Source organism: Piliocolobus tephrosceles, chromosome 6 (assembly GCF_002776525.5).
Source record: "Piliocolobus tephrosceles isolate RC106 chromosome 6, ASM277652v3, whole genome shotgun sequence".
Classification (NCBI taxonomy): domain Eukaryota; kingdom Metazoa; phylum Chordata; class Mammalia; order Primates; family Cercopithecidae; genus Piliocolobus; species Piliocolobus tephrosceles.
In genome coordinates, this window is record NC_045439.1 from 157,230,300 (window position 1) to 157,251,450 (window position 21,151).

A 21,151-nucleotide genomic window follows, 5' to 3' on the forward strand; every position below is an offset into this window, starting at 1 on the left:
CTGGTCAACATTGTGAAACCCTGTCTCTACCATAAACACAAAAATTAGCCGGGTGTGGTGGTGCATGTCTGTAATCCCAGCTACTTGGGAGGCTGAGGCAGAAGAATTGTTTGAACCCCAGAGGCGGAGCTTGCAATGAGCTGGGACTGTGGCACTGCACTCCAGCCTGGGTGACAGAGTGAGACTCCATCTCAAAAAGAAAAAAAAAAAGCACATACATATATATATATATATGTGTGTGTGTGTGTGTGTGTGTGTATAGAGAGAGAGATTAAATGGTTTTTAGTATTGACAGATATGTGCAATCATCATCACAGTTAATTTTCGAACATTTTCATCACCTCAAAAAGAAGCTTGGCATGGCATATTTTAAGTTAGCTTCCTTCTCACCACCATCTATCTACCTGTGCACCCCTCCCCAAGCCATAAGCAACCACAAGTCTACTTTTTATCTCTGTGGATTTCCATGTTCTAGACACTTCATATGAAGGCAGTCCTCTAATATGTGGTCTTTGGAGACCAGCTTCTTAGCATGTTTTCAAGGTTCATCCATATTGTATCATGTGTCGGTACTTCACTCCCTTTTATGGCTGAATAATATTCTCATGTATAAACAGATGAACATTTTGTTCATCTATTTATCATTTAATGGACATTTGGGCTATTTGCACTCTTCGGCTGTTATGAATAATGCTGCTATGAATATTTATGTAACAAGTTTTTGAGTGGATGAATGTTTTCATTTTTCTTGGGTATACACTAGGAATGGGATTGCTGGGTCATATGGTTACTCTATGTTTAATCTTCTGAAGAACCACCAAACTATTCTCCAAGGTGGCCGTATCATTGTACATTTCCACCAGCAGTGTCTGAGGGTTCTGATTTCTCCATATCCTCTCCCACACACTCTCTTACCTTTTCCTCCTAGTCTTCCGACTGATTGTGAAGCAGTATATCATCATGGTTTTGATTTGCATTTCCCTGAAGAATAAGGACATCGAGCATCTTTTCATGTGCTTGTTGACTATTTGTGTATCTTCTTTGGAGAGATGTCTATCCATTTCCTTTGCCCATTTAAAAAACTTAGGTTATTTATCTTTTTTTAATTATTGAATTGTAGGATCTCTTTCTGTATTCTGCATACAAGTCCCTTATCAGATACATAATTTGCAAATATTTTCTCCCATTCTGTGGGTCGTCTTTCCACTTTCTTGATAGCATCTCTTGAAGCACAAAGTGTTGAATTTTGGTAAAGCCAATGTTTTGTTTTTGTTTTTGTTGTCCATGTTTTTGGTTTCATACCTCAGAATCATTTGCCAAATCCCAGGTCATGATTTACCCTTACATTTTCTTCTAAGAGTTTTATAGTTTTAGCTCTGACATTTAGGTGTTTGGTCCATTTTGAGTTAACTTTTATAGATAGCATGAGGTAAGGGTCCAAGTCTATTCTTTTGCATGTGGCTGTCCAGTTATTCCAGCACCATTTGCTGAAGAGACGACTACTATTTCCCCTTTGAAAGTACTTTTCACCCTTGCCAAAAATCAATTTGCCATAGGTGTATGGGTTTATTTCTGGACTGTCAATTCTGTTCCGTTTGTCTATCTGTCTGTCCTGTGCCAGTATTATTGTCCTTTTATTACTGTAGCTTTGTATTAAGTTTTGAAATCAGAAAATGTGAGTCCTCCTATTATTCTTTTTGATGCAGTTATATATAAATTATGTTGTCAGTTTCATTTCCATATAGTTCATTGCAAGTGTATAGAAATACACTTGATTTTTGTGTATTGATCTTATATGCCTCAACCTTGCTGAATTCATTTATTAGTTCTAATATTTTTTGGTAGATTCCTTAAGATTTTTCTATGTGTAAGATTATGTCATCTGCAAACAGAGAGTTTTACTTCTCTCTTTCCAATCTCGATACTTTTTCTTTCTTTCTTTATCTTACTTAATTGCTTTGGCTTGTACTTCCATTAAAATGTTGAATAGAAGTAGTGAGAGAGGACATCCTTAACTTGTTCCTAATCTTAGGAGGAAAGCATTCAATCTTTCACCATTAAGTCTGATGTTAACTGTGTATTCTTCATAGCTGTTCTTTATCGGGTTGAGGAAGTTCCCTTCTATTCCTGGTTTTCTGAGTGATTTTTTATAAAGAGTGTTGAGTTTTATCCAACTCTTTTGCTGTGCCTATTGAGAAGATCATGTGATTTTTGTTTCTACCATATTGATATGCTATATTACATTAATTATTTTTCTAATGCAAACCAACTTTACATTCCTGGGATAAATCCTGCTTGGTCATGGTGTATCATTATTTTTATATGTTGCTGGATTTGGTTTGATAGTATTTTGTTCAGAATTTCTGCATCTATATTCATAAGAGATATTGATCTATAGTTTTCTATCTTGTAATGTCTTTGTCTAGTTTGGTTTCTGGGTAGTACTGCCCTCATTAAATGAGTTGGGGAATGTTGCCTTCTCTGCTATTTTCTTGAAGAGTTTGTGAAGAATTGGTGTTAACTCTTCCTTAAATGTTTTTTAGAATTCACCAAAGAAGCCATGTGGGCCTGGGCTATTCTTTGGGCAGTTTTTTAAATTACTAATCCTATCTCTTTACTCCTTATAGATCTGTTCAGATTGTACACTTTTCCTTGAGTCAGTTTTGGCAGTTTGTATATTTCTCGAAATTTTCCCATTTCATCTAAGTTGTCTAATTCGTTTGCATATAAGTCATAGTATTCTTTTATACTCATTTCTATAAGGTTGGTGGTAATGTCCCCTCTTTCATTTCTGATTCTAGTCATTTGAGTCTTATCTTTTTCTTCTTTTATGACTCTAGCTAAAGATACGTTAGTTTTGTTGAGCTTTTTAAAGAAGAGCTTTTAATTTCATTGAATTGCTCTACTTTTCTATTCTCTTTTCCATTAATTTCCATTTTAATCATTATTTCCTTCCCTCTACTTGTTTTAAGTTTAGTTTATTCTTCTTTTTCCAGTGTCTTATAGTAGAAAGTTATGTTATTTATTAAAGATCTTTCTTAATATAGGTATTTACAGGTATAAATTTCCCTGTCCGCACTACTTTACCGGCATTCCCACGTTTTGGTTTGTTATGTCTTCATTTTCATTTATCTAAAAGTATTTTCTAATTTACATTTTGACATTTTCTTTAACCCAGTGGTGATTTGGTAGTGTGCTAATTTTCACATATTTATGAGTTTCCAATTTTTTTCCTCCTATTGATTTCTTATTTCTAAATTTATTTAATTGTGGTTGGAGGACTTATTTTGTATTATTTCTATCCTTTTAGGTATATTGAGGCTTTTTAATGGACTAACACACGGTCTATTCTGGAGAATGTTCCATATGCACTTGAGAAGAATGTGTTTTCTATTGTTATTGGGTGATGTGCTCTATAGATATCTGTTAAGCCTAATTGGTTTATGATGTTGTTCAAGCTTTCTATTCCCTAGTTGGTCTTCTGTTTAGGTGATCTATCCATTATTGGAAGTGGGGTATTGAAGTCTCCAGCTGTCATCTTGAATTGTCTCCTTCTTCCTTTCTTTATGTCAGTTTTGCTTCATGCATTTTGGTGCTGTTTTAGGTACATATATGTTTATATTTGTTATAATTTCCTGATGGATTATCCCATTTATCATTATAAAATGTCCTTAATATCTCTAGTTACATTTTCTTGCTTTAAAGTATGTTTTGTCTGAAGCCAGTATAACCACTCTCACTTTCTGTGGTTGCTGCTTACATGAGTGGGGTGCAGGTGGAAGAAGGGAGCCTCTATCCCTCAACTGCATTCATCCAGGACTTAGCCTCAGCAACAGGTAGGAGGGGACAGGAGGAGAAATGCTGAAATCCTGCTCCTCCCTAGAAGAAGGATTTCTCCAGCTCCTGACTGGGAGCTGGTGGAGAGGAAGCTCTGTGTTCTTGGCTGCAGCAGTCTGGAGCAGAGTCTCCATCTTGCTGAGCTGGGCAGGGGGAGGGAGGAAACTCTTGGTTCAGATCCCACAGACTCTAGCCTTTTTTACTGAATTTTTGCTGGCTTTCTCTAAAGATAGTTATTTACTTGCTGTTTGTCTTTGGGATCATTTCCAAGGGTTTAAATGGTTGGGTTTTTCATCTTTTTTTTTAAATCCATGCTGGGGACCGCATGGAGTGCATCAAGAAGGCTTGTGTGTGAGCCCAGAAGCACCTTTTGCCCTCTATTGCCTGGATATCTGGCTTCATGGAGGAGTGCAGTGCTGGCACAGAGAGTTCCCGGGATGGCCTATGTGCCATTGAAATAAGAAGGGACATGTGGATGCAACAAAGGGGAGATTTTTGTGACTGTTGGCATTGTTTCATAATGGCATTTTTTACCTCAGGGGGCAATCACTGGGGTTTAAACAGGGAGGAGAATCTGCAGGGTGGTGTGGGTCAGAGGGCAGCTTGGGGATGTGGAGGGCCTGTGACTGCATGTGTGAAACAAATTTAAAACAGGTGATCTCGAGGAGTGTGTACTTCTGTGTCATGCTTCTATCTGCATGAATTTCATATTGGGTGAATATGTGGATAAATTGTTCTTCTTCCCCCAGACTCAGTCTCACAGCTTTTGCCCTTAGAGATGAGACATTTTAGCTAAATTAATCTCTGCTTGCCTGACTTTACAAGGCCTCTGTTCAGCTTATAACAAGATGCATTTTCATGTCAGTGAATAAAATTGTTTGGGGTTTTGTGCACAAGCCAAATCCTTTAATAAAGTCATGGCTAGTTCATTCAATCGCTCAGATCTTCCCTGTGATGAAAATTTCTTTTCATCTAAATACATTATGAAACTCTATTAAAGAGGCCTGGAAAATATCCTGGAAACCTGTTGAAAGCCCTCAACTCCTTGATCTTGCTAAGACTAACAGGAATGATGTAGGCCCATTTGGCTATGAGAGTTTCGCATTAGGGTGAGTGGCGGATGGAAACTCTTTTCTGAAGCTATTTGCATGTTAATGGAGTAACAAGGAGCCTGAGTGACTCGCTAGTTAGTGACTCCCATGGGGAATGGATTCTGGCCACACTTTTGAACTCCTCTTTCTGCCTCCTACAAACACGAGAACAGTGGTAGACAAGCACTGGTTTGGATAATGTCTTAATCGTGGCTTCCAATTTACCTGTTAGCGTCTTTTGTGCTAGGAATTACAAAGATACATTCCCGTTTGCAAAAGGTTTTCTCTATCCAAGATTTCTGACCCTGGAAGAGAGAGAGAAGTGGATATTAGACCAATATATTCCCAAGCCATCATCAGAGTCCATTCTTATACTTTTATAAAACAATATGTCTGCCCACAACATCTGAATAGTCATCTGCAATAATGGTGGATGCAAATCTTTAAGGATCTTAGTGCTAGTACCTTTTAAGAGAAATGGCTTGCAAGTATGTATTTAATGGTTCTCATTTTGCACCTTAATTCATCCCTATCCACCTGTTGAAGATATTTTTGGTGCACAGCTCTGTGGTGGGAGCTGTGGGGATTTCCGAGGAGAAAAACTGCAGTGCAAGTGTTGTTCACCATCTGGAAATGGCACGATAGGGGTGCAGCTCATGGAGGCCACCTGCAGCAGAGGGAGGTGGGAGGGAAATCCCCTGTGGAGGCCCTGCTGGTGCTGGATGCTCAGCAGTTCCTGCTGGCTTTGTCCTACATGGCCTCTTGTTTTCAGTCACCAGGGACATCTCACACAGAGGCTGGGCACTGGGAAGTGAACTGGCCTGCATCTGAAGGGCCCCACTGGGTCTGCCTCCCAGGGTTTGTGGAGTCAGTTGGTGGAGAGAGCTGGGGAGAGCCCTTCCTGCAGGTGGGAGGTAGGTGCAGGCAGGCTGCGGGGCAAGGAAGGGCTCATGGGAGGCAGGGAGAGAGCCAGCACCCTTTGCTGGATCTCCATGAGGCCTGGCTCAGTGCATATTTGTGCTATTTGTGAATGTATGATGTGTGTGTGTGCTATGTTTGTGTATGTGTCTGATGGATGTGTGTTGTACGAGTGCAGAGTGTATCGTGATGCATGTGTGTATGTGTGATGAGTCTGGGCGGGTGTGTGTGCATGTGTGGTGTGTGTGTGATGTGTGTGTGGTGTGATGTGTGTGGTATGTGTGCAGTGTAGTGTGTTGTGTGCATGACTGTGACCTGTGTAGTGTGGCGTGTGCGTGAATATGTATGACCTGTGTAGTGTGTGTGTGTCTGTGGGGAACTTGTGGGGTGCTTGCAGGCATGGGGAAGTGGAGTACTTAGCATGTGACAATCCTGAGGCAGATCTTAGAGAAACCATGGCTGGTTGAACCTCGTGTTCTTGGCCACTTTCCCACAACTGCCATGAGGAGTGCCCCATGTGCCTGTGACCAGGGTGGGACTGAGTTATCTGTGGGGTGAGGCTTGGAGCTGGCATCCTGGATGTCCCCATTTACCCAGGCAGCAGTGCTGCTCTGGGAGGTCTCTTGTCTCTGGGGAGGTCACCTCTGCAGAGGTCTGCAGTGACAACCGCATGTCACAGAGGCCCTCCGCAGCGGGGTCATGCCGATGTCCCATTTGTTACTCTAGGAGAGCCCTTGTGCAGATTAGGGCCTGCAAGTACCCCCCAAACTCAGCCTTTCTGGGGAGATCCAAGTCGGCTTGTTACTTGGCTTTTTGAATAATAGAAATGATGATAATTCAAACCTTCCTCAGAAGCCTTCAAAAAGCAACACACTTTTCTCTGTAAATAATTTAATGACTGTTTAAAAACAACATCGCTGGCCTCAGATGTTGGTGCTTTTGTGCTAATGCAAGGGAGGCAGGCAGTGTGGGCTCAGGGGAGAAAGAAAGCACAGAGCGGGAACTTCTGAAGCCCTGCCCTGCCCTTCTGTTTTGCATTTTTCCCTTCCGTTTCACGCTTCTCCAGTGCAAGACAGCGAAGCCCAGCATGTGCTGCTTGGAAAGAAACTGTGCTTCCCCTTTGCATCTCATGCCTTACTTCCCAGAGAAGCTGGAAAGCCCTTGTTTTTCATAACATAGTGTTTGCATATTTGGACTATATGACAACTAAAGACAAGAACTCTAAACAAAGATTGAACTCCCATGAGTAGGTTATTTTTTCTGGAACATAAGATAGCAATTCTGAAGCTGTTTTTTGTGTCCTCTAGGACTGAACAAATAAATTAATATATTGCAGATGATCAGAGCTGGGTTTCTACTGCTGGAGAAAGGAGTTACAAATATGGAAAGTGGGGAAGATCACAATGAACCCTATAGCACTGAGGTAAAATTAAAGTTATCAGTGTGAACTCATGACTTATAATATATAGAGACAGGTATAAAAACAGATATAAATGTATGTGTGGTCCCTCTCTATACATACACACATATATGTAGATATAACATATTGTATTAATTAACTATGGATTAACAAAACAGATTGCCCCAAATCTTAGTGGTTTAGAACAACAAACATGTATTATCTCCCAGCTTCTACGGACTAAGAGTTGAATGTGGCTTAGCTGGGTGCTTCTGACTCTGGTCTCTCACAAGGATTTGACTGAGCTGTGGGTGGGGCTGTGATCTTAAGAGAAGGAATGAAACCCAGAAGGATCCATTTCCAGGCTCATTCACGTGGTTGTTGGCCCCAGGCCTCCCTTAACTCCTTGCCAGGGGAAACTCTCTCCAGGGCAGCTCACGAAGGGGCAGCTGACCACCCTCTGAGTGCGCAAGCAAAAGAGGGCATGCAAAACGGAAGCCGGGTCTCTTTGTAACCTGGTGTCCAAAGTGACAGCCCATGGCTTTTGCCATAGCCCATTCATTAGCATTGAGTCACTCAGTCCATCCCACACTCGAGGGATGGGGTTACACAAAGCATGCATATCAGCAGTCAGGGACCTTGGGGCCATATGCCTACATACATACGCACATATGCATGCATGTCTGTATGTTTACACACTCATACATTCCCCGGCTCCCTGAATGGGCTTCACAATAACACCTCAATAGCAATGAGCACACCTGTGCTCCAATACTGGTTTCTAAATACCATTCTCCACTAAAAGAAATCCAGGGCTGGGACGGGGAAGTATAAGAAGAGCCTAGAACATCTTACTGTACCAGCAAGTGGGAAACTTTACTTTAGACGTGGGAACATGCCAAAAGAACACAGTAGCTGCTTGAAGGGGCTCCCAGTGGCTTTCTCTGGGGTTCCTTGAGCATGAAAATGACTACAATGAAGAATTATAACCTTTAGACTTAAATAAAGACCCATGAGTCCACACTGATATAAATACATATGTAAATAAATGCACAGGGGAGGGGGAAAGCTCTTTCTTCCAGTGGAAAGTCCCTATTAAATGTGGAAGGAATGATGGAATCAGAAAATCACCATTTGGCAACCATCAAGAATCTTTGATGAATGCTAAAAGTAGTGGGTAAAAAGTTTGAAGAGTAACAACGTATTTACATAATTGCAAAGTATCTCCAATGGATACTTATTAATTACAAAGGAGAAATTAGTAACTCGACAGTGGAGAATTCTGGGGAGAACCACCTAAAACAAAGTGCACATCATCTGTCATGGAACAAAAATTTATCATGAGCCTCTGGATAAAACTTACCAAGAGGAACAAAAGTGTCCAAAGTGCATCATCTGAACCTGATCTGGAGGAAGGATCATAGACAGCCCGAGCTGAGGGCCATCCTACGAAATAACCCACCTGCGTTCCTCAAAACCGCCAAGGCCACGAAAGACAAGGAAGAACTGAGGGAAGATTTCGGAGGCTGGACACAAGATTTGGCACTGTCCTTCCCTAGCCCCCAGGCCCCACCCTCAAGTCCGCCCCCATCGTCCTCCACCCCGCCCCGCACTCCGCCCCCTGTTCCCTCTCACGGCCCCGCCCTCTCAGCCCTGCCCTCCAGGGCCCGCCCCCAGCCCTGCTCCCTCTCACTGCCCCGCCCCTCTCCCCGCCCCCTATTCCCTCTCATGGCCCTGCTCCTCACTCCCTCCCTGCTCACTCTCACGGCCACGCCCCCGCAGCCCAGCCTTCCAGGCCCCGCCCCCAGGCCTGTTCCCTCTCAAGGCCCCGCCCCTCGTCCTTTCCCACACTTTCCCTGGCAGCCCCTCTCACCGCCCTAGCGTAAGAAACCAGTGCTGGGGCGCTGCCCAGGAAACCTGTGCCGGCACAGCATGGGGAATCAGAAACTAAAGCCCAGGCTCTGAGCTCTTAGGCTCGGGCCCCTCATCGTGAAAGGGGGAAACGCAGCCTGCCCCACAGGACTTAATGCCACCAGCGGATGACGGAGCAACAACGTGCCCCTCACTTGCTTTTGTGGCTAAGTCTGTTCCATCACAAGGGGTGTTTAGATGCCTCCTTCAAGGCAAGGCAGGGCCCCCGGTCCCCTCCCTATCGTGCCAGTGAAGGGCATCGGCCTTGCAATTTGTCCCCAGATTCTGAAAAGGAGGGCTTTTCATAGTGCCAAGCGCCAGCCCTTGCTGTGGCTCGGCACCAGGGCAAGTGCAACTAGCGCCAAGGCCCGTGCCAGGCTCAATCCACTCATTTCCCTCTGCTTCGACTGGAAATTCGTCTTTTCCTAATAAAAACGCTAGCATGTGACTAACGTACTTTCTCGGGGGGTGGGTAGGGTGAAAGTGCTTTACTTAGGTATTAACCATTCGTTTTTAAAAAGTTGATATAAGGAAATAGCCTCAGTCCAGCCCTGCAAGTTACTGCTGAGGCCTCAGAAATCTTCTAGAACCTAGGAGGATAAACAAGAGGAGTAAGAGCCACTTTGCCTGCAGCCTCTTTCTTGGGAAGCAAGATGAACAAATCCAGCCCTCCCTTTGTTCCAGTCTCTGCTCCACTGTGGCCTCTTCACTCTTCATCAGCCTCTTCACTGTGGAGATGGCTGACTCCCCATCTACCCCAAACCCTGAGCCCTGTTTTCCATAAACCTTCTCCCCCTACCTTCTCCCTCTCCCCTCCTCCCCAACCTCGCACCAAAGCCACAGAGGCAGCAGCCCCCTTCAGTTCTCTGCTGTATCCCCTGTGCCTCCAGGAGAGCCTGGCGAGAGCTCAACATCTCCTAATGACTCAGTGGTTTACTCAATCTCCCGGTGGAGCAGCGCCACTTGCTCAGTCCTTGCTAATGCCGCCTACAGCAGCAGAGCCCTGCAGCCTGCACTTGCCAGCAGGGCAAACACGAAGTAAGCCAGGTTACCCAGGAGAGGCACCGCTAACCCAGGGAGGAGCTCGGTCTCCTGAATCTGCTCAGAGGTACTGTGCAGGTGAAAGGCAATGGATGGAGGCCCCTCAGTCAAACTTTCCTCCTTCCCCTCCTGCCGCGCTCTGAGGCTGAACAATGCCAAGGTCGTAACAAACGGCTGAACCCACCCTGACTCCTTACAGATTGGTCACTGAAGTTTCAATGCAACGATAACCCCATTGCAGGGAAGACCCTGGAGGAGCCACCACCTGTGCTTGTGAAATTAAAGGAGAGAGCAGGGCTTCCTGTGTTTGAAGGGTTTGTTCACAAACCCTTCAGAACCTCCCCACCCCCATTAGGTGAGATACTGCCCACTCGTCCTAATAATCCAGTCCATCAGAAATGGTTATTTTGAAAGCCTCTGTGCCGGATGATAGGAGTGCTGGCGCTGGAGATTGAAATCCCACTGAGATTTTAAAAGCGCTCGTCCCAGCTGGGAAGTCTGCATACACTGGCTGAGTGAAGGGACAGTGGAGGTTGTCCTGGAGGCGGACTGCTGGCACTGCCATCATGCCCCCAACCCCTCTGAGCTGTGATTTTCTCATCTCTGAAACAGAAATGGCTTTGAGTGGTTTTGAGCCTTAGCTGGGAGCATATCTGTACAGCATCTGGGAGGTACTAGATTTAAATGCAATCCTGGTCATTATCAAATATGACTGCCCTGCTGAGGACCCAGCGATTTTTCATCTGTAGCCAGGACCATGTGTCCATGAAGGGCCATGTGGAGGCTGCGGGAAGAAAGTCCAAGAGCAGCAGGCTGAAGGGCAATGGGAAATATTCTGCCAGCTCTGTACTTATTTATTTTTTAAAGAAAGAAATATCTGCTACAAACATGGCCAAGGAAACCTTTGTTCCATCTGGGTGGGGGTTGCTCAGGTGCACATTGTCATGTTATTCTCTGGGTGTTTACGTCGTTTTAGAGTGAGAGGGCCGAGGAAGTGTGGACAGCAAATGTCAACCCCGAGGAGAAGTCTTCGCCTGAAGGGGAGCCCAGAAATGGTGGGAGCTGGAGTGGAATGAAGGGTCACGGGGTGCTTTAACAATCTGATCTTCTAGAAGGTGTTTACACACACAGGTGGGGGTGACCCACAAGGAGGGGTACAGGAGGGTGCAGGGGGATACCTTGAGAGGGTTGGACCAAGACAAGGAGGGAGGCTGCAAAGACAGGGTGTGACTTTGGTCTGGGAAGACATGGTTTGGGGAAGTGGCTTCTGAATGTAAGAGCTGGTGTACTGCCGGGCGAGGCTCTGTTTACTCAAAGCCCTGTGTCTTGGGCCAAAATTAACAAGCAAACCCCACAATGAAATGAATGATGTGTGGACCAGTTTATCCAGAAGAAACTGCTTGTTTTGTATATATATTTAGAGCAGACGACTCAAACTCTCATTCCCACAGCTCCATGTGGCCCACATATGGGCTTGGTTTGACCCTTTTATAAAAACTACATTTAGCTGCCATTGTTAACCAAGAGGAAGATTATACTTATGGCTTCTCTTGAAAGCCCTCAGGATGTGGGAACGCTGGCTGGTGTCCCAGCACAGCTGCAGGTGGCAGCGGGTTCCCACATCTGCACTGACAGCTCCCTGGGACCTGCCTTTGCCAGGCTCCTATGGGCATCTGTGGGCCCCACCTGGGGCAGCACCTGCGTGCCTGAAACTCTCCATGTGGGAGAATCAAACAAGCCTGCCAGCCAGAGCACAAGCCACCCAGCCTCACATGCAGAAAGGATGAAAAGCCACAATCACTCCTTCCTGCTCCACCCTCCCACCGGCTCGCTCCACTGCCACTGGAGGTCCTAGCCTCAGTCCACCTGGCCATTTCTGGGTGGTTCAGCTGAGAGTCCTGCTCTGGCTTCTCCGGGATACTCTCAGGGATACTCTCAGGTCACATCAGATGCAGCCTCCTGCCCCTAGCTGCAGAGAGCACAGGTAGGAGGGCCCAGCTGAGGGTCACCTTGGTCCCATCTTGTGGAGCGTCACCTGCAAGATGAGGACAATGATGTCCCTCTCGTCTGCCCCACAGGCTGGTGTGAGAGCCTAGTGACATCACCCCTGGAAGAGCTTTGAAACCTAGTGTCCTCTGCTTCATCATCACCGTTCTCAGGAAGGTGACAGGGCTGGCTTGCAGGAAATGCTGGAGGTGGTCGCAGCCGACCCGTCTCCTGGGCCGGGGTTCCCTTTCCCCCCGGGTTCCTAGCCCTCTTCTCTCCCAGGGGCTCTCCTCTGGGGACACCAAGAGACCCTCCTATAGACTAGAGTCCAGGAAACAGAGGTGGATCTTTAAAGACAGTGATATTTTTCTTTGTGCTTTCTTTTTTAAAAAAATCGAGATAGAATACACATACCCTAAAATTCACCTTTTAAAGTCTGCAGTTCAGTGTTTTACATATAGTTCCAAGACTGTGAAACCGTCACCACTACCTAATTCCAGAGCACTTTGATCACCCCTAAAAAAGCCTATAAGCATTAGCAGTCACTCCTCATTCCTCCCTGACCCCGCCCAGCTCCTGGCAACCACAAATCCACTTTCTGTCTTTATGGATTTGCCTGTTCTGGGCACTTCATATGAATGGAATCATTCAACGTGTGGCCTTTTGTGTCTGGCTCCTTTTGCTCAGCGCCATGTTTTCAAGGGTCATCCAGGTAGTGCAGATCAGGACTTGACTCCTTTCTATGCCTCTGTAATATTCCATTACATGAATTCATCAGTTGATGAATTTGGGTTGTTTCCACTTTGGGCTATTGTGAATAGTGCTATTAATAAGACATTTTTTCTTTTCTTTTCTTTTCTTTTTTGAGACAGAGTCTCACTCTGTCACCCAGCCTGGAATGCAGTGGCGTGATCTCCGCTCACTGCAAGCTCCACCACCTCCCGGGTTCACGCCATTCTCCTGCCTCAGTCTCCCAAGTAGCTGGGACTACAGGTTCCCGCCACCACGCCTGGCTAATTTTTTTGTATTTTTAGTAGAGATGGGGTTTCACCATGTTAGCCAGCATGGTCTCCATCTCCTGACCTCGTGATCCGCCCACCTTGGCCTCCTAAAGTGCAGGGATTACAGGTGTGCACCACCGTGCCTGGCCTTTTTTTTTTTGAGACAGAGTCTTGCTGTGTTGCCTAGGTTGGAGTGCAGTGGTGTGATCTTGGCTCACCGCAACCTCCTGGGTTCAAGTGATTCTCTGCCTCAGCCTCCTGCATAGCTGGAACTACAGGCGCCCACCACCATGACTGGCTACTTTTTTTTTTTTTTTTGTATTTTTTAGTAGAGAAGGCGTTTCACCATGTTGGCCAGGCTGGTCTCGAACTCATGACCTCAGGTGATCCACCTGCCTTGGCCTCCCAAAGTGCTGGGATTACAGGTGTGAGCTGCTGTGCCCGGCCAACATTTTTCCTTTTTATAGTGAATACAAAGGCCGGGAAGAAAGGAAGGAAATTCATTAACTTGTTCATTTTGTGGTTGTGGGAGAGGACACAGACTTTGTCTTTACTTTCTTCATTGTTCATGTTGTGTTTTTAATTTTCTAAAGACCAACATAGCTTATTTTAAAAAAGAGGAAAAGGAGAATGTGCCCAGGGTCACCCAGCCAATACCAGGATGCCTCAGTCCAAAGTCTCCCCAACTATGGCCAGTTCCAAGAGTCCAGCCTCATAGTTACATCTTTGGCATTTCTGCAGCATCACTGATATTTTCATTTTCCAATGGCACTGCTGGTTATCATTCCATCATTTAGGACATATGCATATTTAAGCTGCAATTGCAAATAATGGAGTCATAGGGTGTGTCTCTAATGCTAACAGTTGTAATTAAGAACAATAAAAAGATCACAAAATGGAAGAAAGTCGTATCAGAACTCAAACAGTAGATTTTGTCAATATTGTTGGAGTTTTACTGTGAAAATGTGAGCACATGCCCGTTTGTTTTTGGAGCTTTCATTGCAGTTGTCATTACATGATTTACAATCCAATCGCATGTGTTGATGTCCTAATTCAAGGTGGTGCTGGCCAGATACCAGGAACACTTGTCGATTTTGCCTCCTGCCAGGCCACCCTCATCACGGGTAATGGGGTTGCTGATTTTTTGGGCAGAATGCAGGGTGTTACTAGTTAGCCCTGACCTGGTTAGTGCAAATATTCAATTAGGAGAACAAAACCAAACAAAAACAGAAGAGCTGCAATGCAGACCCTGAATTATCCAGGCTGGCCACACAGACAGCAGCCAGGGTCAGGCTTTTGAACCTTTGATATTTGCTTCTCATTTTTTTTTTTTTTTTACTACTGACAGAAAAGGTACCCTGGACCCACAGCCACAGGCCTCACACTTGGAGAAAGACCCTAGGCCCAGACTGATGGGTGTGCGACGTTCTGCAGTAAAGACCTGTGGGACTAACTCGTATGATCATTGGTCTCTGACGGTTCCCAGGAGAAAAGCAAATGAAAATAGTCTGGGTATTGGATTTTGTAATTCTTTCACCCTTCAGAGAACTGCCTTCACACTGGTCACAAACAAGTGCTGTCACAAGCAGATAATTCCAGCAAGAGCATCTGCTGGACCTGAAGAAAAGGGTCGGACCGCTGGTGAACACCTGGGGGATGTGGGGAGAATCATGGGGCATCAGCCCAGGTTGGGAGGAAGGGAGGGGAGGAGAGGGAGAGCGGTGAGGTTGGCCTCTAGCCCCTCAGGTGGAGCCAGCACAGCAGGGAGCTCCTGCGAGGCACGCACCTGCTGGCATCAGACTCCACTGCTCCCCATTTCCACAGTCACGTAGAGATAAGCCAGGCAGGTGCTTCTAACACAAGCTGTGCCTTGCAGATGTGTGCAGCCCCCTTCCCCATCACAGAGGGGACCCAGGCGTGGCCCTGGCTTTTTGGCATCATGCTCTTTCCAGGGGTGGTGACCAGGGACATGATGTGCCCTGTAAATGGGCGAGGCCCTGGTTTCTGGGTGCATGTGGGTGCTCAGGTCAGCATCCCCACCTCTCCTAACAGGGGCCCCAGGGGCTGAGTGGAGCCAGCACTCCTCCCTGTCTCCTCCCCTTGGGCCCTGCTCCTAGGTGGAACCCGGCCCAGAAACTTGCTTCTAGAAAGGGGCCCACAGATCCTGTGCCAGCGTTCTTCAAAGCATTCGTCCGCTGGTCTAAGTGAGGTTGTTAAAAACGTAGATATATGACAACCTATGCAATGGGAGGAAATGTTTGCAAATCATATATCTGATAAGGGATTAATATTAAAAATATATTAATATTTAGAACACCCTACAACCCAGTAACAGCAAACAAATGAACAAACTGATTAAAAAATGGGTAAAGGACTTTACACATTTCTCCAAAGAAGATGTATGAATGGCCAACAAACATGAAAAGATGCTCAACATCACTCATCTTAACTGGGGAAATAAAAATTAAAACCACAGTGAGATACCACCTCATGTCCCTTAGGACGAACACTCTGAAAAAATAGGAAACAACAAGTGCTGGCAAGGATGCGCGGAAATTGGAAAACTTGTTTACTGCTGGCAGGAATGTAAAAGAGTAGCGCCACTGTGGAACCCAGTATGGCAGTTCCTCGAAAACGAAACACAGGATTATCCTATGATCCAGCAGTTAAGCAGGTCTCAACAGGCATTTTTAATTTTTTTATTTTTATTTTTTTGAGACAGAGTCTTGCTCTGCCCCCCAGGCTGGAGGGCAGTGGCGCGATCTCGGCTCACTGAAAGCTCCACCTTGTGGGTTCACACCATTCTCCTGCCCCAGCCTCCTGAGTAGCTGGGACTACAGGTGCCCGCCACCATGCCCGGCTAATTTTTTGCGTATTTTTAGTAGAGACGGGGGTTTCGCCGTGTTAGCCAAGATGGTCTCCATGATCCACAGGCCTTGGCCTTCCAAAGTGCTGGGATTACAGGCGTGAGCCACCGCACCTGGCCTCAATAGGGATTTTTTACACTTGTGTTCATAGCAGCATTATTCACAATAGCCAAGAGATAGGAGTAAGCCAGGTTTTCATCGACAGATGAGTGGATAAACAAAATGTGATCTATCCACACAATGGAATATGATTCAGCAGGAAGGGCATTCTGACACATACCACAACACGGGTGGACCCTGAGGACATGGTGCTAAGTGAAATCAGTCAGTCACAAAAAGACAATGGCTGTGTGATATGCAGTACCTAGAGCAGTCAAACTGAGAGAGACAGGAAATGGAATGGTGGCCGCCAGGAGCTGGTGGGAGGGAGGAACAGGTAGAGTTTCCGTCTTCTAAGATGAAAAGAGTTCTGGGGATTGGTTGCACAACCGTGTGAATGTACTTAACACAACCTGTACGTTGAAAAATTGGCAAGATGGTAAATTTTATGTTATGTGTATTTTACCACAATTAAAACAACATTTTAAATTAGAAATGCAGATATCTGGGCTCCACTCTAGTCCTTGTGAGAGGTGAAGCCCACTGGGCTTCTCAGTCGGGTGGGGACTTGGGGAACTCTTCTGTCTAGTTAAAGGATTGTAAACACACCAATCAGCGCTCTGTGTCTAGCTAAAGGTTTGTAAACACACCAATCAGCACTCTGTAAAAACGCACCAGTCAGCCTTCTGTGTCTAGCTAAAGGTCTGTAAACGCACCAATCAGCACTCTGTAAAAACGGACCAATCAGCACTCTGCAAAATGGACCAATCAGCTCTCTGTGAAACGGACCAATCAGCAGGATGTGGGTGTGGCCAAATAAGGGAATAAAAACTGGCCACCCTAGCTAGCAGGGTCAAGCTGCTCTGTCCTGTTTCGTGGTGGAGGTTTGTTCTTTTGCTCTTTGTAATAAATCTTGCTGCTGCTTAGTCTTTGGGTTTACACCACTTCTAAGAGCTGTAACACTCAACTGCGAAGGTCTGTGGCTTCACTCTGGAAGTCAGCAAGACCACAAACTCGGCAGAAGGAAGAAATGCCAGATACGTCTGAACATCGGAAGGAACAAACTCTGGACATGCCAGACTGAGGGACTATGGTGGGCATTTCACGCTAAGCCCCATTGGGATTTGGGGGCAGTCATGTGAGATTAACCATATGTGTTGCACTCAGCTTCCTGCTATCTGTGGGGGCCTTCCAAGCCAAGGTTTCAAAAAACTGTTAAGTTCATCATGTTGGGGGAATGCGTCAGAGGAGGTGACCTGACGGGAATGTTAGCACCTGGACACCTAGCGGGAGAAGTCTGTTGGCAGAAGTGCCTGGAAGATGGTGAGCATCTGGGATGCAGCTGGGCTCCCGGTGGTTTTTTGGGTGATGGGCAGGGCTAGATTGAGGGTGAGGCAAGTGAGGCACTCATCTGGGGTATCAGAAATCCGGTAATTAGGATAAGTAACATTTAATGCCATATTTTTTAAAAACAAAAACTGCAGGAAATTCATGATGAACACAGTATGGAAATTGAAGACAGGCTGGTGTTGTCTTATGGTCTTGCATTATTGTGCAATAGGAGTGGTCATTTCCAGGCAGCTCATAATTCTCTGGCCGTGCGGCAAGCGTGTCCCCAACTGGGTGGGTTTCTGAGGGTTAACAACGATGGGCCAACATGTCGGGTAATGGAAGGCTTTATATATAGTCAAGGTTTTTTTGGTTGTAGAACTTTCATTAACTTGTCTCACTTGGTTCAAAATCCGGGAGGATATTTTGGTAAGTGTCTATGAAGTATATATTGCTCCTTCCTCCACAGAATCCAGTAGGAGTTGGCTTGATGCCTATGACAGGTCATTGGTGATCAGGGCCTGCTGACCCTCGTGCTGGCCCACATCACTGCGGGAGAACGGTGGGGAGGCCTGTGTGCAACGGCACATTGTTTGGGCTGTGGTGGATGGGGAACCGAGACAGGCCTGAGAGGCGCCCGGGGTGCTGTAACTCGAGGAGGCCCAGGGTCACTGGCTGGGGTCTCCCCAGTGTAATTGATGAGAAGGGCCAGCTGCCCTGGGACGGTTCACCGCATGGTTGAGGAAGCTCTAGGGCCCACACTTGCACCACCTCTGCAAGGCCTGGGGCTTGCTTTAGACATAATAGATTAGTATCATTTTCCTCAATATGGTGTCTCCAAAGTGTGTAAGCTTTCGGGTCCCAGAACACCACAAAATGCACTCCTGCCTGCCCCTGTGAAGGGGCACCTGTGCCGTGTGGTGCACAGGGAGCTGATGTCACCTGGGGCAGATGATCCTGGACTGGCCTGGAGCACCGTGTCGGGGTGGGAAGTGACTCTGGTGTGTGTGTGTGTGGTTTTTCTTAAAATTTAAAACAAACAAATTTAAAAACCCTAAACTAATATGTGCTTAGTGGAACAAATTAGAAGTATACGGAAGTATTGAAACAAAAAAGTGATTTTTTTTTCCCCTCTGCAACCCTAGCCCCCAACGGTAACCTGCGTGAACACTCTGGTGCATTCCCTTCAGCTATTTCCTCCTGCTTCTCAACACACATGCTCTTGTTATGGACTTTTTAAAAGGAAACGTTAGCAAAAATTATGGGAGTCTTTTTGAGTCATTACACAGAGAGCTTCCTTACACTTCAACCAGCTGCATGGTGTTCCCCAGTGTGGCTGTCCCTGGCATTCTTGCTTTCTAGGAGTGATTCCATGTGGTATTTTCCATATGAAACTGCACCCTGGGGCCAGGCGCAGTGGCTCATGCCTGTAATCCTAGCACTTTGGGAAGCCGAAGCAGGCAGATCTCATGAGGTCAGGAGTTCGAGACCAGCCTGGCCAACATGGTGAAACCCCATCTCTACTAAAAATATACAAAAATTAGCCAGGTGCGGTGGTGGGCGCCTGTAATGCCAGCTACTCTAGGGAGGCTGAGGTAGGAGAATCACTTGAACCTGGGAGGCGGAAGTTGCAGTGAGCCGAGATTGTGCCACTACACTCTAGCCTGGGCAACAGAGTGAGACTCCATCTCAAAAAAATAAAAAAAACTGCACCCTGGAAAAAAAATCTTCCCACAGGCCTGAATGGTGCCAGAAACCTTTACTATTAAGGTCATTTCTTTGGGTTTAAGCTTTGAAAGTGGCTCTTAAAGTAAAAACACAGTAAACAGTGTGGCGGAAGGAGAACTTTGGATTTAGACATACCTAAGTCAGCTCCCAGATCCACCATTTCTTTTCTTTATAACTTTGGCCAACTTACTTAACTTTCCTGAGTCTTGATTAGCTTGTCTATGACATAGGGTCATGAGGCTGATTTTTCGTGGTTTCTGTAAGGATTAAGTGTGTACAACTTCAAGCCCAATATCTAGCAGAGATTGTTTTCAGTAAACAATTTTCAAGTTTAAGCATTAGCTGGTAAAAAAAAAAAAAAAAAAAAAAGTGCAACGAGAGTAAGAGTTCTGCTTCCATTTCAATGGCTGGGATCTGTTGGGTACGTTGGGTGGACTCATGACATTGTCTGCAATTCCCTCATCCATGGCCAAGGAAGCAGGAGGCCAGTGGGATGGCAGAGCTGGGAGTGAAACCCGGGCCTCACCCACTGTCCTGGAGATGGGACACAATGAGACAGAAACCCTTCACTCCAGAACTCACAGCCCCATCATCAGCCCCAACAGTGCTGGACGTAAGTCTTGGTTTGTGTTTCTTCCAAGGTTTTTGCAAGTATTTGACCACTCTGCCCTTTGTGGACAATGTCACCATCCCTGTTAAATGGACTTTTGGGGCTGCTGGGGACCAGCATGCACATGTGAAGTCAGTGAGTGCCTCTCAGGTTTAGCAGGTTGGCCAGTTCGCAGCAGTCGGCTCTGAGAGATGAAAGGCAGATCTGAAGGGCAAGGAAGGGCACTGATGGGCACTCCTGAAGGGCTGGACTTGGGAGCAGCAGGGGTTGCTCCTGGCGGGCAGGCCAGGTGGGAGTGGTCCTGCAGAGAAGGGGGGTGGCATGTGGTGGCGAGGACGGGCGAGACCCCCAAAGGGGTTGACATGTGCGCTGTGTTCCTCTGGGACTGTCCTAACCCAGTGTGGTCTGCGGTGACTGGTGACTCATGGTCAGTGTCTGGGCTGCTCATATATTTATAGTTCCCAAACATCTCACAACTCAGCTTGTAAAACTTGGGAGAGTTATAGGGAAAAAAAAAATCTTCAAAAGTTCCGTGGGGCCTTTGTGACCTGGACCACTTTGAATGTCACACAAAAAGCCCAGCATGCGTGTGGCTCAACTGTTAGCTTGCAAATCCTTCTTACGTGGTGGGCTCTGCCAGCTCCAGATGTGTCAAGGGGACTCAGCCCCGCGGAGCTCCCAGGTGAGTCAGGAGGGGCCGTGATGAGGGAGAAGGTTTTTCTCTCTGGAAGATTAAGGAGGCTCTTGAGGGGTGGGGTAGGGTGGGGCATTGGCTTAGCCCTGAGGGATGAGAGGATTGGTCCAGGCAGGAGCTCTGGGGAAAATGCTCTTGGGAGTGGGAACAGCAGGGGAAGGCAGAGTGCGGGGTCTCATTTCTTTACTGTGGTGACCACCGTGACTGTCCCACAGAATAAAGGTGTGGTATGTGTGTGTTGTAAGTCTGCAGAGACCACCAGCTCTCCTGGTTTTACAAATGAAGAAACTGTAGCTATGGAGGAGTCAGGGTTTTGGTAGGGGCCATGGGAGGTGAGTGGCACCAAGAGAGGAGATAGAGCATCACGGTGGAGCCACCAGCCCAGGCCGGCCGCGAGGCCAGGCAGCCAGGCCTGGACCCCCAGCCCTGTCCCTCGTCACTCAGGGTCTCCTTTGGCAGATTCAGAATGTTTTCTCCAAAATAGGCATTTGCTTTTGAGCCTCCCCCTTTCAGGAGGACAGAAAACAATTTCTCATTGTCTCGGGAAGTGGAGCAGGCACATCCTCCAAAGCCCAGCACTTCCACACTGAGGTTTACTCCATATATACTTGTGCATGTATGTATGTTCCAGGAGACCGCA

At 46.4% G+C, this 21,151-nt stretch overlaps 1 protein-coding gene and 1 long non-coding RNA gene across 5 annotated transcripts in view; one reads left to right on the forward strand and one right to left on the reverse strand.

The window, feature by feature from the left end:
- Positions 1–21,151, reverse strand: part of TRPM1 (transient receptor potential cation channel subfamily M member 1) — a 153,744-nt gene that overhangs the window by 73,739 nt on the left and 58,854 nt on the right. For 3 of the 4 annotated variants that reach the window (XR_002727169.1, XM_023195674.2, XM_023195672.1), the window contains exon 2: positions 5,154–5,233. Coding sequence is in view for 2 of the 4 variants with exons in the window: in XM_023195672.1 (XP_023051440.1) it covers positions 5,154–5,233 (80 nt within the window). In the remaining 2 variants the exon portion in view is untranslated. Of the gene's footprint in view, positions 1–5,153; positions 5,234–9,660; positions 9,747–21,151 lie in introns of all 4 variants that reach the window. The other variant, XM_023195673.1, reaches the window with a different exon arrangement.
- LOC111528831 overlaps positions 1–21,151 on the forward strand; it is an 89,738-nt gene that overhangs the window by 63,353 nt on the left and 5,234 nt on the right. The window lies entirely within an intron of this gene.